At 32.1% G+C, this 18,039-nt stretch overlaps 1 protein-coding gene across 1 annotated transcript in view; it reads right to left on the minus strand.

Annotated features, from left to right (window-relative positions):
- LOC129222371 (quinone oxidoreductase-like protein 1) overlaps positions 1-17,515 on the minus strand; it is a 28,597-nt gene extending 11,082 nt beyond the window's left edge. The window contains exons 1-6 of the mRNA XM_054856866.1: positions 17,415-17,515; positions 16,373-16,450; positions 12,112-12,235; positions 9,148-9,216; positions 4,577-4,758; positions 2,467-2,802 (exon numbers count right to left, since the gene is read on the minus strand). Coding sequence (XP_054712841.1) covers positions 2,467-2,802; positions 4,577-4,758; positions 9,148-9,216; positions 12,112-12,235; positions 16,373-16,450; positions 17,415-17,492 — 867 coding nt within the window. The 5' untranslated portion in view covers positions 17,493-17,515. The remainder of the gene's footprint in view (positions 1-2,466; positions 2,803-4,576; positions 4,759-9,147; positions 9,217-12,111; positions 12,236-16,372; positions 16,451-17,414) is intronic.
- Between the last annotated feature and the right edge of the window lie 524 nt (positions 17,516-18,039).

The following is an 18,039-nucleotide window of genomic DNA, read 5'->3' on the forward strand; positions in this document are numbered from 1 at the left end:
TTTTCTCTTTTTTTTTTTTTGAGACTAACGTTTCGGGGGGGGGGGGGGTGTCCTAACCCCCCCTTAGCTACGCCCCTGATTTAACGATATAATAAAACACAGCATAAAATTATATTTTTCTGAAAATGTTTTTGTGTATTGAACCCTTGGTACACAAATATGTCAAAAAATAATAGCACATTCCATTTAACTTGAAAGTTGCAAGAAAATAAAAAAATGCATTAAATTATATTTGTTTAATAATTATATGTTGCTTTGAAATGAAGCTATTAAAATATTGCATTCTTTAAACATTTCTAACTTTGAAACTTAACGAAGAAACAGTGCCAGTTTTGAACATGTGTGCTCATTACTGGCAGATGTTCCACTAATGAGCACCATTAAAAAATTCCTTTTAAAATAATATTTTGCTTAATAAACATAGGTATAAAATTTCAGTTATGTTAAATATTTTAATCCATCTACAAAATATTACTTGTTTTGCAGTCATTAATCGAGACTATTCACAATAATTCAGGATTACAAAATCAAAGAATTACCAAAAAGTAAATTAAAGCTGAACCTACACCTTGCACATTGAATTTGCATCTAAATTCTAAATATTATTTCTCTAGATAATTTAAGTCATATGCAAAATGAATATAGATATAAAAATATGAAAGGAAACTGAAATATACAAAATTTTTATTTTATTCGTTTTAAAAAACATAAAAATAATATTTTTTCCAATAAATAGTTTTAAAATATTCAAATTAAGAAAGTTAAGGTATCTATTACAATACTAATATTTCATATAAAAAGTAGCAACTTTCTAGTTAAATTATTGCGTGATTTAATATATAATTGTATCAGTTGGTTATTAATACAGTAGAAGACCGTTATAACGCCGACCTATATAACGCAATTCTCTATAAACCGCACTAGTTTTCAGAAGTAAACAATAGGTTTTGAAGTTTTAAAAAACCCTCTGTTTTGCTTTGCAAACATAAAAATTGTTAGGAAAATTAAATTTTGAAAGTTTTTCATCTTTCCATCTTATTTCAAAGCTTTTAAATTAAAAATTAGTATTCACAGTAAACAGAAAATACCAGTAGGCTCTTGAAAATGCAGCTGTTATGCACACCATGAAGCTGGCAGAAATGCAGGTTAATTCACTTTTTTTAATTGTGAAACATATTTATTTGTGAATGACTAATTGTAATATCAGTGCTTTAATACTCATTGCAGATAAAACATTCTTAAGTGCTAATACTTAGATATATTCTGAATATCAGTTTCAAAATTTGTGAAATGATCTATATAACGCAAAAGCTCTGGTCCCAAGGTGTGCATGATAACGGTCTTCTACTGTAACATCAACTTAAATGCTATTAAATATTCTAAATAATGCTTTACGTTACTTATTTTCACTAAAAGTTTAACAAATATCTGCTTTCCTGGTACTACCAGTGCAAAACAAAAATAAATAATTTAAATAATGATATTAATTAAAAAAGAGACAGTAAGCAAAAAATGCTGCATGAAACTAAGAATAACAAAAACAGATGAAGTATAGTATCACAATATATACATTTAACCGTGCGTTCAATGCTAAAATGCTCAATATGTACAGCAGCCGAAGCTTTGGTGTTCGGTCAAACTGCACTTTGTGCCATCTCTAATAGCAATATAACAATATGAGCTGGCAGTTAAAAGAAGGCCAATTGTTCATACTTGCAATTGTTTCAGAAGAAAAAAGCTGAAAATTTTCAGGCCAAGTTCTGCAAATCAGAAAATTGAAAAATCAGGGTATTTTGCTAAAGAGCAGGAAATGTCTTTTTTACAACGATTTTTCAGCCCCTAAGTAATAAATATGTTTTTGAAGAATATTTTTTTTTTCATCACCAGCCAATTGATTAAGACAGAACATATTTAAATTCTGAAACTAAGATTTTAATGATAGTAAAAAGAAACTTGATTTATTTCATAAAAAAATTAAAAATGATTAAAATGAAGAAAAAATACCAGATTCTTGAGCAGGATGCAGAAATATTGTCCACTAAAAACGTAAGCATTCTTCTGCTTCTATGAGCAAAAATAGGATTTTGTAATTAAGCTATTTTACAGCATTTTGGAAATTTAATAGCAATCTTGAAACATCTGTTATTGATTTTCTTGCTTATACATTATTTCCCAAATAGTGGACAGTATGCGGCATGATGAATAAAAACACAAAGCTATTTTTTTTAATGTGGGCTTTTTGTTAAATTTCTAAATTTTTCTAAAATCATTTTTTTAATACAAAAGGCAGAATTTCATAATGGTGAAAGTCATGGAATCCCACTAATTAGAGGAAAAATTATCACATGTATAAATCAAAGTTGCCATGAATGAATAAGCACAATCAAAGCATACCTTAATTTAAAAATTAATGGCAAAACAAGTGAAAAAATTTATAAAAACAAAATAAGTATGCAAACTTCGTACCTGAAGATTTTCTTTTGATGTAATCCATCGCCCCCCGACGGAGAGCGCCGATATGATTTCATGTTTGCTCGGAACTGGATAGGTGTAGTTGTCGTTAGTCAGTATCCTGTATTCATTGTCCGCGAAGAGAGTGACCCCGTTGTCAATTATCAAATCGACTCCAAGTCCTCCCGATTCCTCCATGCACGCAGACCATATCATCTCACTGTTCCCGTTTCTGAAATTCCCGCTCCGGAAAGAGTGAGATTTTTTCCTGAGGTCTATAACCAGGGCCAGCTGATCTTCCAGACCTTCTAGGTACAGTTTTTCATCCTCGGAACTCACTGTGGTGATTACCTGGAATAAAATATTTTGAAAACTGAAGCGGCTATTCCATCATAAGACTAATAATCACAGAAGACAAAATGGCCTTTGTAGTTTGAAAAAATTTGAAATAGTCATTCAAGTTGTGGTTATACTTTGTACATAATGGTAGGAATGAGGCAAAGGTTCATTTGTTTTCCGTTAAAATATTAAGTATCATTAATTATAAACAACAAAACAACAAAAGCTCACCATAAATGATAAAGATAAATTGCTATTACTTCAACATATTTTTATACAATAGACTTTTGTTTTACGCAGGGGTTACGTTCCACGGAAATGACGCATAAATTGAATCCGCATACACTGAAACCTTATACTAGTGTTAAAATAGGGATTTGGTTCCGCAGATAACAAAATACTTCATTCTAGTGATAACTAATTGTATAATAAGTTTAATGTGTGCTTAGATCAACTTTTATGCACAACATTCATAAAGAAAACATAAATTAATTTCGTGTTCTCTTTATAAAGAGGAGCTGGCTATGATAGTCTTTTGGCAGTCATTAAGAATTTTTCTCCGTAATTCTTTGTAGAGCATTAACGCATCCATGATCAATTGCATCTTTTCAATGATAGATTCTCCCTTCCCTAACAAATTAGAAAGATCATTTCTATTGTCTAGGAATGGCTCAAAATTTTCAATGTGAACATTTTTGGTTGTACGTCACTGATGTCGGTATCCTCTTTGGTTTTGGCCTCTTTTGTTACTCCTAAAAGCTCTTCTTCCAGTGAGTTCTGAACGGTGTGAGTTTAATAATTTTAGTTCTAGAAAGAGCTCTGGAACCAATCACAAAAAAAAATGTCTCCAGTGGTCCAAGCTCGATTATTAGCACGCTAAAATGCAGTTTATTACGCGTAATCTGAAATCTTTAAGAGATTAGATTTTGAAAGAGGGAAAAATTTTATATGTTTGCATTGCCACATCCGCGTAAAACCGAAACTCATCCACGTAAAATAAAATAAAGGCGTCAAATCTTAAACCGTGTATAATCGAAACCGCAGAAAATAAATCCACGTAAAACCAGGGTCTACTATATTTACGCCTATAATGTTTAAAAAAAAATGATGCTTCTCTTATGAAAATAATATATTTAATGCAAAAAGAGGTTTAGAAATAATCCTCTAGAAAAATTTGCTTAGTGTCATATAGAAAATATATTTCTTTTCACCCCTGCTGGATTCATTTAGATGGAATCGCCTTAACTTGGCAGCTAGCCAGATTTCAGGTTTTTTGTGGTTAGACTGTAAATTAAGTTTCATGCTTTAGTTAAGCCTTGGATGAACCTAAAAGATGTGTAACCATGGCAGCAAATATTCATCCTCTCAATATTGAACTAACAAACTAGACTTATTCTCATTGGAATGGTAATCCAAAAAATCAGAGCAACATCAAAGTTGATTAAGGTGGAAAAAAAACGTAAATAAAGCACAAATATTGGAGAAAATACAGCATATAGCTATTTCAAGGCTACAATGGAGCCTTTTCATTAGTGCAAAAAGCTCACCAACACAACCAGAAGTTGCGAGAGAACTGAGTCCTCTCGCTTCTTCATTTTCTCCAATATTTGTGCTTCATTTACGATGTTTTTTCACCTTAATCATATTGTAGCACAAAGCTTATATGATAATTTTTCATTTAACATCAAAGTTGGTCAAATGAAGATAATAAGGACATCACAAAATAGGGACACCTTAATGAGGACATCACAAAATATTAACAACAAAACAAACTTTTGAACCATACTTTTGCTCCCCAGTGGTGAGCCAGTTGAATGCAGAGACTACCGAATGCTGAGGCACCGTCCATGATCAGTACTGTATCACCGTGGCTCAGGCGTCCTAAGTAATGGAGGGCTGTGTACGAGCGAACAGCATCACCGATGCAGGCAGCTGCATCAACAAAGCTGACTGTTTCAGGTTTCTTAGCTACAGGAAAAATAAATAAAAAAATAATCAAGTTGAAAGATTAAGGGGACCGTAGACCTTGAAAGCTTTTTCTTTTGTTTATTAATTTTGAAATATGAAACTGGGCATAAAAGTTAGTAATATTATTAGCATGCAAAATATCAAGCCAAAAAAATGCAACAATCTAAAAATTTAATTAAAATTAAAAATTTTGAAATTTAAAATAAAAATTTTAAAATGCTCCATGCGACTCAATTTTTGCTCTTTTCTCAAACAATTTGCATTTTATCAAAGAACAGAACATTGCCAAGAACTTTGGGTATCCATTTAAGGATTGGTCCATTATTAATTGCACAGTATTGCTTTTTACGTAAAGCAATAGTTTTTGTTGCGAATATTACATAAAAATCAAAACTTTAATATTTTTAAACATAAAATTCTCTTAAACCTTAATGCATACCCGGTTTTATCAAACTACTACCAAAGTATCATAATCTGAAATTTGAAGCATAACGAACAAAAATTAAGTCGCATGGAGCTTTTTTCAATCTGTGTCGCATCGAATTTTCCAGTCCGAGATAAATGACGTTAAAGTCGAACTTCACCTACATTGCATGTTCTTCATATTTTAATACCTCCCGAAAGATATTTTTACGATGACTAAATACTTGACATTAATACCAATGTAAGAATTTATTGAAACTTAGTTTACATGTTTGACACTTAGTTTTACTTAGTTTTTCGACTTTGTTTACATGTTTTACAGCCATTTTAATGGAAAATAAGCTCTGTTTACTTTTTTTTAAATGCATATAACTTCACGATAAAACATCAGATCAACAAGAGGTTTTTTTCATACGATTCAGCTCACTTCATATATTGTTACTTCCACGGAATAAAAAAATCATATTTTTGACCGATTTTAGCTATTTGGAAAGTTTACGGTCCCCTTAAGGCAGCCAAACGTCATAAAAGTTAGTTCTATTTCGAATAAAACGCAAGAACAAGCGGAGAGAGTTGATTCCTCAACTTGTGATTAGGGGAACATTTGTCCATGCTACATTTGATGAAAGTTTTTCACATGCATCATGCTCAATAAGTAGGAGAATAAAATACTTGAGGAGACTCACCTAAGGATTTGCGGAGATTTACAAAAACAAAAAAGGTGTTTTAAATCAATTTTTAGTATATTTGCAATTTTTCCATTAAAAAAAAAAAAAATATTTTGGGCATAGCTTCCCCCCACAACAGAACCAGGACTGTCCTTTAGGGGAGGGGAGGGCAATCGTCCCCCTCCCTGACTTTGAAAAATAAAAGTATTTGTGTACATGTTTCTGTGGTTTTTGTTGTTTTAGGATATGATATGCACTGAATATAACCTTTGCCCTCCCCCTTTCTGGATATTTTGAAATGACTGAGCTGTATAGCACTCATGATACTGATAAACAATTCGATAACAGGCAAAATCTTGGCAGGTCTTTTCACAGGATAAACTATTCTGCTATCATGAGATATATCATAATACGTATGTGTTTTGCTTTCTAAGACGTAAGGTTCACAAATTTATTAAGCAACATTCCTTAAATATATCTCGATATTTGCACATCTGAATAAAATTTTAAGCCAAATTACTCATTAAGGGGACCGCGGACCTTCCAAATAGCTCAAATCGGTCAAGAATAGGATTTTTTGATTCCGTGGAAGTAACAATATATGAAGTGTGCTGAATCGTATGAAAAAACCGCTTGCTGATCTGATGTTTTATCGCGAAGTTATATGCGTTTTAAAACGGAGCGCATTTTCGATTAAAATTGCTGCAAAACATGTAAACAAAGACAAAAAACTAAGTAAAACTAAGTGTCAAACATGTAAACTAAGTTTCAATAAATTCTTACATTGGTATTAATGTCGAACATTTAGTCATCGTGAAAATATCTTTCGGGAGGTATTAAAATACGAAGATCATGAATTGTAGGTGAAATTAGACTTTAAAGTTTTTCATCTCGGACTGGAAAATTCGTTGCTGGCACGGATTGAAAAAAGCTCCGTGCAACTTAATTTTTGTTTGATATGCTTCAAATTTCAGAATATGCTACTTTGGTAGTAGTTTGATGAAACTGGGTATGCATTAAGGTTTGAGAGAATTTTATGTTGCTTAAAAATATTAAAGTTTTGATTTTTATGTAATATTCGCAACAAAAACTATTGCTTTACGCAAAAAAAATAATACTGTGCAGTTAATAATGGACCAATCCTTAAATGGATACCCAAAATTCTTGGCAATGTTCTGTCATCTGGCAAAATGCAAATTGTTTGAGAAAAAAGCAAAAATTGAGTCGCGTGGAGCAATTTAAAATTTTTATTTTAAATTTCAAAATTTTTAATTTTAAATAAATTTTTATTTTGTTGCATTTTTTTGCTTGATATTTTGCATGCTAATAAACTTACTAACTTTAATACCCAGTTTCACATTTCAAAATTAATAAGCAAAAGAAAAAGCTTTTAAGGTCCACCGTCCCCTTAAGATTCAGATAAGGCAATTTTAATTATCATTCACAAATGAATTGTCTTCATAATGAAGCATTAACCAGCACTTAATGGTTTGCATAATTAGTTGCATTTTCAAAGACAATCTGGCATTATTTTTTACTGAGAACAAATGTATCAAACTTGAACTACCAACAGTCTCTTCCTCACACCAATTTCTCTTTGATTATTGAATGATCTTCGTAGATTGGTGGATTAAAGGTATATTCTACTGTATCTGGTTCAAAGTTGCCCTAAATTACAGCAACAGAACCATTAAAAAGAAAGAATAAATACTATCTCAGAAAATAGGAGTACCATTCTCCATTAATTTTCAAACTAAGTTCACATACTCAAAAGTTATAAGATCAGATCTACTTTTGTGAATCACAGTAAAAAGAGTGTTCAGAGTTTTCTCAATTAAAGGTTTACTTACTTACATCAAATTTAACACCTTTAAATTAAGGTAGAAAGATGAGAAACAGCTTTAAAATTTAACTTTGCCAAAGAATGCTGTAATGTTTCAAATGCAGAAACAGGTTTTTTTTTAACTGCATGAATTATTGCTCACATCTGAAAGGTTGTGTAGTTTGTAGAGAATTGTGTTATATACGAGAGTCATTCAATAACTTAAGAGATAAACTGAACAGAAGAAGAACTACAAAAAAAACTTTTTCAACTTTTTAATAAAATCCTTATCAAACTGTCCCAAGCTTTTTATACAGGCTGCAAAGAACTCGTAGTCTTGGTGTCGGAGTCAATTGCCTTCACTTGAAATTTGAAAAAAAAAAAATTTAGAAACATTTTTTTTTTAAAGATTTAATATTTGCATTTTGCTTTTGTGCAACATGAAATATCTCCTTTTTTTAAAATGAAAGCAACAGATTTGGTGCCCTGCAACTTTTGGTGCCTTGGGCTTGTGGTGCCCATGTCTTAATCTGGCACTGTGTGTTGTCTCTCTAGAGAATAACACCTCCTCATTAGAGATTAAAGACATTTCTCTCATGACTGGCTTCACCTTCTTTGAAAGCATATCTGAGTAGTATTGACCATTAATTGTACGCTACAATTTGAGTTTGAAGTGAGGAAATTGAAACTTCAATGGATCGGCCGGAGCCATGTTCATCAGACACCGACTCTCGACCACTTTTGAACTAACTGTTCGGCTCATTTGCAAAAATTTCACTGTCAAAAAACTTCTACCATTCTCTTAAGCAATTTAAGAGTACAGGCGTTCCTCTTATACATGGTTAATTCGTTCTGTGTAATATCAAAACTGTGTTATACGAGACTTTTTTAAAAATAACTTTTTAACTCATTTTTTATTCTAATTAATCATGCACATAGTAAAAATCATGTCAATATGTATCGTGTTGTATCAAAACCAGGTTATATGAGACTTAGAAGTAATGTAAATCAAAGGATATGTACCGTGTTATATCGAAACCAAATTTCATAAAAACAAAATAAAAACATATTAGAGTTATCAAACATTAACAGAATGTATCAAACAAAAATGAAATTCCATCTTTTAAAAATATTATTTAGGGATGCCTGTACACATTTGCTGGTTTTTCAACTTCAGCAATAAAAAAAAATTAATCACAGAAAGTTGTTCAACTATAGTGGAATTTTCAAGAAGATCTGACATCATCTAACTTAATTTTGAGGTTCTAAACAGAACGATGTTGATCAATTGGCTGATTAAATTACTGTAACGGAACCATTAAAAAGTAAGAATAAACACTCTCAGAATATGGGAGTACTATTTTCCATTAATTTTAAAACACAAATTCATACTCAAAAGTTTATAAGATCTAATTGAATTTTGTGAATCACAGTAAAAAAAAAGTGTTCAGTTTTCTCATTTGAAGGTTTACTTACTGATATCAAATTCATGAAGCACGACATATTCTGCACAACCAGAGAAACCATAATCAAGAGGAATTATTCCTATGACAAAAAAAGAAATTAAATATCTTAATTTCTACAAAAATATACATAAAAATAAAAGAAATTCAGCAACAACAAATTTTTGGATAAAGTTAGTTTTGCACGATTAGTCTTTGAGAAATTAAGCTACAGCTAGAATAAATTTGATGACATTTTTTAATAAGGGGCTATCCAAAAATGATGTCACACTTTTTTCATCATATTTTACCTCCCTCCCCTATTTTTCAAAGTCTCACACTTCATCTTACCCCTCTCCTTCCATTGTCACTCAACATAAATATACTGTTACATAAATATACTGTTACAAAAGAAACTGCATTGTAAAGACATGATAGAGTTGAAACTTTTATCTTTTCTTTTTTTGCATTCCGAACTGTCACTTCATCCGTACGTTTTCTCTCACCCCACGCTCTTGTTCTTTCTGTGCCTGACATAAGCATATTCACAACAAAATTGTTCATTTTAATGTGGATCACACTTTTAAAGAGATAACTTGACTTCAAAGAAATCTCAAAAACTTGCATTATTTGAAAAGTTCAAAATGGACAAATCCACTAATACATGCTTCCCTTTACTTGATCTTGAAATTAATTTGTTAAATTTATAAACAAAACTAACTTTAAAATCACTATTATTTTTCCTTGTTTTTGGCAACAATAAAAAAACAACGTCACTTCTGTCACACAAAAAGGTTGAGGATCAGAATTTCAAAGCCCTTGCATAAAAAGTTTCACTTCAAAAATGCGTAATGTCACACTTTTCATAACCCCCCTCCCACCTCCTTGTCACAATGTCGTGAATCCCCTTCAAAGCATGATATAATTTGTGGACAAACGCCTAATTATAAATCAATCATGAGATGATTTATTTACCACCATTATTTGATATTTATACTTTACTGTCTTGCCATAATAATGTCATAGATCAAGTTTTCTATCATGAGCAAGTAAACAGCAGTACCTGCAGAAATGAGATTTTGAGACATTTGAACAAACGCATTTCGCATTCAATACCAACAATAAGGAAACATTGGAATTTGACGTTTTTTCCATGCTTTATTTTCAGCGGAAACCAAATAAGCAAGCCTGTACAACAAAGCTAAAGTACAATAAATCACAAAAATATAGAAACAATGAAAAATGAAAAACTTGCTGTAACCTTCCCATGGCAAAAGGTCTTTTGGTTCGCCTGTATATTTACAAATAATGTATGGTGAATTTTCTTGCCAATTGGCTTGTACCCATGTTACGGTTCCACGTTACGATAATTTCGTATCTTGCCAATTGGCTTGTGCTTATGTTATGGTTCCACGTTATGGTAATTTCGTAATTTACTCGTCCATCTTATGATAGTTTTGTTCTTAAAATTGGAATAGAAAAAGAACCACATCGAATTTTCGAAAAATCGCTTCAAGGTGCACACCCTCATACTACAAACTAACTTCATGCCAAATTTCATGAAAATCGGCCGAACGGTCTAGGCACTATGCGCGTAACACAGATCCAGACATCCTCCGAACATCCAGATATCAAGACAGAGCAGGGTTGGCCGGATTGGACCCAATTGGGTTGGACCCAATGGGTTTTTTTGAAAAAACCCATTTAAAAAAACCCATTATTTAGCCCACTTTTGGGTTTTTTAAAATTTTCTGAGAAGTTTTTAAAAAAATTGATTAATTTAAATACTTTCACAATTACAACTTATTTTTTATTTGTTCTTTACCACAGACAATGGACAAAAAAAAAACGAATTTTGAACTTTAATAGTATTTCTTAACTCTTGGCGGCATTAAAAAAAAAATACTTCAAAGATTTTAAATAAATATATTTAACTTTCTTCATTGACTGGTCAATAAATAACTCAAATTATCTTGACTTAGTCCTGTCACATCTGATTTTCTCAATATTTGTAGATTGTACAGAGGAAACTACTCTAGCTAAAAGGCTTTCAGGTGAATTATTTTCTGTAAACCAACACGTCACAAATCCCGAATAAACAAGGTATATTCTTCAGAACTCAACAGGTTTCTCAAACAGTCAGACAGAAAACAGATTAGGATGTACAGTATTTTCATTATCTTATGAAAAAGTTTAATATTTCTTACTCTGTACACAAAAATAGAAAAACAGGCAACATAAAGTTCAAAGAAATGTCTTGATTAAGCTGGAATTCAGTAAAAAGGGATTTAAACTACTTGAGGGTCTACAGTAGTTTTGCATAACAAAATGAAATGCAATAAAGTAAAATGCAAAAAAAAGTATTAATTAAAAACGAACAAACGAACAATAGATTTTATCACTCGAGAAGCAACTTTGCCGTAACTCTTGGTAATCATGGAAACTAAAAAATCTGAAACTTCACCATTCTTGGGTTTTGTCGTCTTTTATACTTTTCTTCAGAAAACGCTGAATTTTAACTAGTTTTCCAGCTTTTTTTTACCCCAAGACAATTTTTGCGCTTTGTCCATATACTTAGCTACAATATGCTACAAGTACCCCACATTTTCCCTACAAAAAGACAAAAAAAAACCCACATTTATTTTAAAAAAACCAGCTTTAGTTGGGTTTTTTTGGGTTTTATTTAAAAAAACCCAAAAAACCCTGGCTCCATGGGCTTTTTTAAAAAAACCCGGGTTTTTGCCAACCCTGAGACAGAGAGACTTTCAGCTTTATTATTAATAAAGATAGAAGACTCTCTGTATTTCGAACACTCATGGGACCGAACAAAAGCCTTTAGATTATGGGGGTGTTCATTAAAGAGGGAGACTGACTGACCCCACGACCATTAGAATGTGTTCAGAATATCTGGGTATTCACATTAGAGAGTGTTCAGATAGAGAGTCCACTGTACATACTTATTTATTAAGTAAGGTTCCTTATGTAAACAATAACATACCCACAACTTCATCTCCCGGCTTTAGCGTACTCACGGCATTTCCGACTTCCCGAACGATGCCTGAGATGTCTTTTCCCACACTGTAATTAGTAGGAGATGAGTCTCGACTGACAAGCTGCATCAACTGCAAAATAAGGACAATAAGTACTACATCACAACTAATTTGATACCATACGTTTAATGCAACATCGGGATTTTATGCTTATCAAGTACGGAATGGTTCAAAAGTGGGCGTGCACCCTTTTATTTCCGACGTTATCCCAGTTATGGGTGAGCGTTTGTTGTATACAGTTACTTTGAAGTCTTAAGAGTCATAAACATTGGTATGCACATCATCCATGTCATGACACAGCTGTGTTTTGTGCCATGTTCTGCAAATGTTTTGGCGATTCAGAGACGTTTTGCCACAAAACGATAGTGTTAAGTTGTTAGTAAGTGGCAGACTTGGATAAAATGAAAAGCTTTCTGCGAACACAAATCCTAACTGGAAAATTTTCTGCAAGTAATTATTTTGCCTAGCTCACCCTTGAATAAAGAATTAAATTTATATTCTAATATGAAAGAAACAAAAAAAGTACTTTATTTTATTTATTTTTTTTTTTTTTTTACAATAACATATAGTTTATTTTTCACCAACTGAAGAAAACTGCCAAAACCATTATTTTTTTCACACATGTGCTTTTTAAAAGCTTTTGAAGAAAGGTTTTAAGAGAAATAAATTGGGATATTTTTAAAAATTACCTTAAAAAGATATTTTTATATTTTTATTAATGTTAGCAGTTTGAAAAAAAATTCTGCAGAGCCAAAATTTTTCTGCAAACACTGTTCGCGCTTTCATCTATATTATGCAAGACTGGTAAGTGGTAAGTTGGTTCAAGGTAACTGTGTATAGCAAACATATTTATATTTAACTTGTTCCAAAATATCCTAAGAGTGTCTTCCGAAATGAAATTGTCTTTTTTGTTTTAGCTTTGTAGGTAAATCTTCCTTCAATCAAATTCTTTCTCTCTCTTGCTGCGTACCTGTTCGAAAGCTCTTGCGTTTGTTCTTTATTAGTTTATATTTCCCTCATTAGTGTTGGGTTAATCTGCTATTTTTACTTTTTAAGCTGCTTGCTTATCTGGCACTTTACTTTTGTAGGATGTACATTCATTTATAAGCTCCAATATTTGTAATTGAAAAAGGGACTCCTTGTAACCCTGAAGCACTTGTCTGCCGTAATCTGCAATCTAGTTTAGATTTTTTTTTATTACTTATTTATTATTATTTTTTTACTAATTCACCCATAATGCTGAAAGTAACATTTATTTGATATTGCCTATCTTACTTATTAGCTTATTAAAACTTTGGATAAGACCCCAGTTTTTTATTTTTTTATTTTAAGGGGTCGGGTATAAGAATTGCATCAGAGTAAGGATAGCTGGGTGTGGATATAACCTCCAGAAGTATTGTTTCAAATAATTTTTCTAGGTGTGCACACACATAACCTCTCCCCTCTGAGTTGTGCTATCTCTGTATGTTATAAATTATTTTCAGCTAGAATTTTAGATTGCAGTAGAAAATACACATGGGCCAACCCCAAACAAGCCACAGACACAAGTATGTTACTCATTGTTGACCGTTCAATGCCAGATAAACTGGAATCGGTACCGGACCTTCGATTTTCTGTGCCGGGGCAAGACTTAAAAATGTGACCCTTAATCATCGTTATAGCGCCCTTCAACAAAAAACCCACACAAACAGGGTCAATTTGCTGACCAGGACAAGATCTCTGGTTGGCTCCCTTCTTGATCCAGCATCAGTAGCAGAGCCAAGATTTTGTTTTGCAGAATGAATTCCAATGAAATTTGTATGTTCTCATGTTTGAGTTTATTTATGGAATATTGGAATTATTATAATTTGGAAGTTTAAAAAAAAAATGACATCTTCATTTTTTGAATTTTTTAACTCATTTCAGGGAGAGTGCAGTAGGGCTGGGCGGCTGTACAAATTTCTACATTGTGATGCATCGACGATCTTACATCACAATGTTACATTATATCATGATGTTTTTTTTTTAAGAGAACATTACTTATGGGGCATTCCACGGTGCTTTGGACATTATGTAGAGTCCGTAACATGACCTTTTTTTGGCATAACTTTTTAATTTACCCTTCGATTTGCAAATTATTTTAATTTGAGCTGGTGTGTTGGTAGGAAAAGATCAAAATAAAATATGCTAATCAAACAGTAAATTAAAAAGTTATGGCAAAAAAGGTCACGTTACGGACTCTACATAAATGTCAAAAATACCTTGGAATGCCCCTTATAACTCCTTTTGCTTAAATTAAACAAAATATATTCAAGAGAAGGGAAAAAAAGGGAACTACTACAAACAGACTAGCACCAGCTAGAAATGGCCGGAAAAAAAAAAGAGCTAACGTTGAAGGTGCAAGATAGAAATATATATTACAGACATGTGTTTTGAGATTATAGGGAACCTGTTTTTTCAATGCAAAAAGATGTGTGTTTATAGAAGCAATCTCATCTGCTTGCATTTAAAAAGGGGTAACTCAAAGAACCAAAATTTCTGCATGCAATCATTGTTGCTATTTTGCAATTAAGCATTGCTTTCTTTATTTCTTTTTTTTTCTGCTTCTTTGTTATGGTGATTGATTATATGACAAACTTGGCTCATCAATTTATTTTCCGTTAAAAGATGAACGAAGTTGCATTTCCTGCACATATTGGGAAAATTGAAGGTGATACTCCAAATTTTACTCAATGGTAGAATGCAAGAATGAAAACAAACATGCATCTAATGAGAAGACACATTAAACATCAAAATTATCAAATTAAATAAAAAAAAAAACAATACCACAGTGCAGTCTCCAAATTTATCGAAATGTCAAAAAAAATTGTTGACAAAGAACATCGTTGGTAGGTCACAGTGACCTCCCATTGTGGCGCCCCTGCTTCCACAGCGCTTTAAGACAAATGGCAATGATCATAGACCAATGTTTGTGCATTGATGCTTGGATTTACAGTCAGTGCGTAATTGATGCATAGGTTTAGAGAAAAATTCTAAACCTGTTTAATGATGTAGGATGTACACCGCTTTTTTGTGATGCATCATCCAGCCCAAAGGTCCAGATCCCATGGTACTTACTGACATATATATATATATATATATATATATATATATATATACAGTAGAAGACCGTTGTAATGCACACCTTGGGACCAGAGCTTTTGCGTTATACAGGTTTTTGCATTATATAGATCATTTTACAAATTTTAAAACTAATATTCAGAATATATCTATATATTAGCACTTCAGAATGAGTTTTATCTGCAATGAGTATTAAAGCACCAATATTACAATTATTTATTCACAAATAAATATGTTTCACAAAAGAAAGTGTATTATCTTACACTTCTGCTAGCTTCATGGTTTGCATAACAGTTGCATTTTCAAGAGCCATGTGGTATTTTCTGTTCCCTATGAGTACTAATTTTCAATTTAAAAGCTTTGAATTAAGATGGAAAGATGAAAAACTTTCAAAATTTAATTTGCCTAACTATTTTTATGTTTGCAAAGCAAAACAGAGGGACTTTTTAAACTTCAAAACCTATTGTTTACTTCTGAAAAGTTGTGCGGTTTATAGAGAATTGAGTTATATAGGTCAGCCTTATAACGGTCTTCTACTGTATATATATGTAAGGTTCCATTTAAAATCATTCTTCCTTCCTAAGAACAAAGAATGTCTTTTTTCTTCTGAAATGCAATATCTCTAGGTACTATGAACAAAGAAAGAGTATTTGACGTTGCTGAAGTGCATAGCTTATGCAGAAATCAAATGTTAATTTAACTATATTCAAAACTACATAAACTATCTGCAATGTCTATTAATGTTCATAATGGACACCTCCTTCCTTTGTTTACAATAATAAACAACCATTAAACTATTAGTTTTTCAAAGGAACAAAAAAATGAATTTCAGATAAAAAAGAAAAATAGAATCAACAACAATAAAAAAAGCATGCCTGTTCGTAAAATATTACAGACTTGGCTTTTGTTGAATGTCCTTACATCCATACCCTCACTTTTTTTTTTTTTTTTTTGCGTTTAAAAGGGTTTTTTTTTTTTTAAATCTCACGACAATGTCTTAAATATTTGGTAAACATGATCTTTTTTAATGTCGTTGATTCTACGTTTAGCAACTTTAGTTCTTGCAATGTTAAAAAATATTGCAACTTTTTTGAGTATTAATAACTTTACCTTCACATCGACTTCCGAAAGTGAGCATGCTTTCACTTCAATCAAAACAGAATACCTTGTCAGCGGAGGCAAATCAGTCTGAAAGAGAGGAAATGAAATATAATCCATATTTTATGAAACAACAAACTTAGTTTTATGTTAAAAATAACTAAAAATTGACAACAGAATTTCAAATAGAACAAGTTTAACAGTGGTGGCAGTAGGTATGTGTAAACTGCAAGATTGGATAGGGCTCTATGCTTCTAGGGGCCCTGAGGCACATTCGAATCATGTGGAGCTATCAGTATAGCATTCTATACAAGGGCCTCATAAACTTCTGTTGCACAAGGCACCAAAAGGCTAGCTAGGGCCACCACTGAGTTTCAGTACATGTAAAACAAAAACAATTTTTTAGCATGTAACAGCAAAATAATTTCAAGTAGAGCATATTTTGCACAGAAGCTCTCAGGAGCGCAAAGTTGTTGCACTTACTTCAATTTTAGGCAAATTTTAACATTTAAGGCAATTACACTTGGCAATTCAGGCAATTTATACTTGAAAAAGAAATGTGGAGACTATAGGGTTCCTGCACATCTTTTGTTAGAAATTAAGCCCTGGTTTCAAGTATTTTTTCTCAATAAGTTCAATACAAGACAAAATGAGCGTTTGAAAGTTTAAAGCTTAATAAAAAAACATTTTTCGTCGCAGTAAATCTTAATTTTTAACCATACCTAACACTTTCATTCATCATTGCCTTAGTTTAGTAGTTTTATAAACTCAACATTGCGTGATCTAAAACAAATTCTATTAACATGACACAAGGTTAGAATAAAATACTTTTTTTTCACACAAAACAAACACACAATAAAGAAATTTGCGCTGAATTTAAATAAAAATATATGTTTCATCATGTTATACGAGCTGACTATTGAATATCACAAAAATCAATGAAGAAAACTAAGATAACGCGTTTCCGCTCTGCAACTAAAATAACATTATGGATGCAACATGCTCTTCTGCAAACACTTCAACCGCTTGTTTGAAGAAATTCCAAATTTCTTACATTGTTTTCAATGATATACTTCGGAGTTAAAGTGCCTATCACTTCTTTGTAAACACTCCGCATCTTTTTGACCGACATGATGCAGACCCTTTTTATCCTCCGCCTCCCCCGGTTGACAGATCAAAATCATAACAAATCCAATACGCCCTTGACATAGTCCTTGATATATATGTTGCCACAGTATACAATATAAGTTAGAAACAGAAATGAATATTTGAGCTTATTTTCAAGTATATTTCGAATCTTTCTACATTTTGTTGTTTCATTAATGGATTCCATAATTTTTATCTGTCAAAGGCCATTATTTACTGCTTAGATTAGCCTCTTTTTGCCTCCTTACGCGCGATGTGGCAACGGTTGTTGCGTGCCCTACGAGGATCTGCTGTTGCTTGAGAAACGTGTTCACTAGATGACGCTTTTAGCGAGGGTAACAATATGCTCTGACGAGTAAACACGTGTTTTGGAGCGTCAAACTTATTAGTAGATCTCTCACAATCACGTGCATCCTTTTTCAAATTTTCAACTCACAAGCATCTAAACAACTCAGGTTAATCTCCCTTAACACCTGGAAATGAAAAATATAATCCTTTGAGTCACGTTAGTGCGAGGAGATCAAGCAGCCTTC

This window comes from Uloborus diversus, chromosome 5, assembly GCF_026930045.1.
Source record: "Uloborus diversus isolate 005 chromosome 5, Udiv.v.3.1, whole genome shotgun sequence".
NCBI classification, from domain to species: Eukaryota; Metazoa; Arthropoda; class Arachnida; order Araneae; family Uloboridae; genus Uloborus; species Uloborus diversus.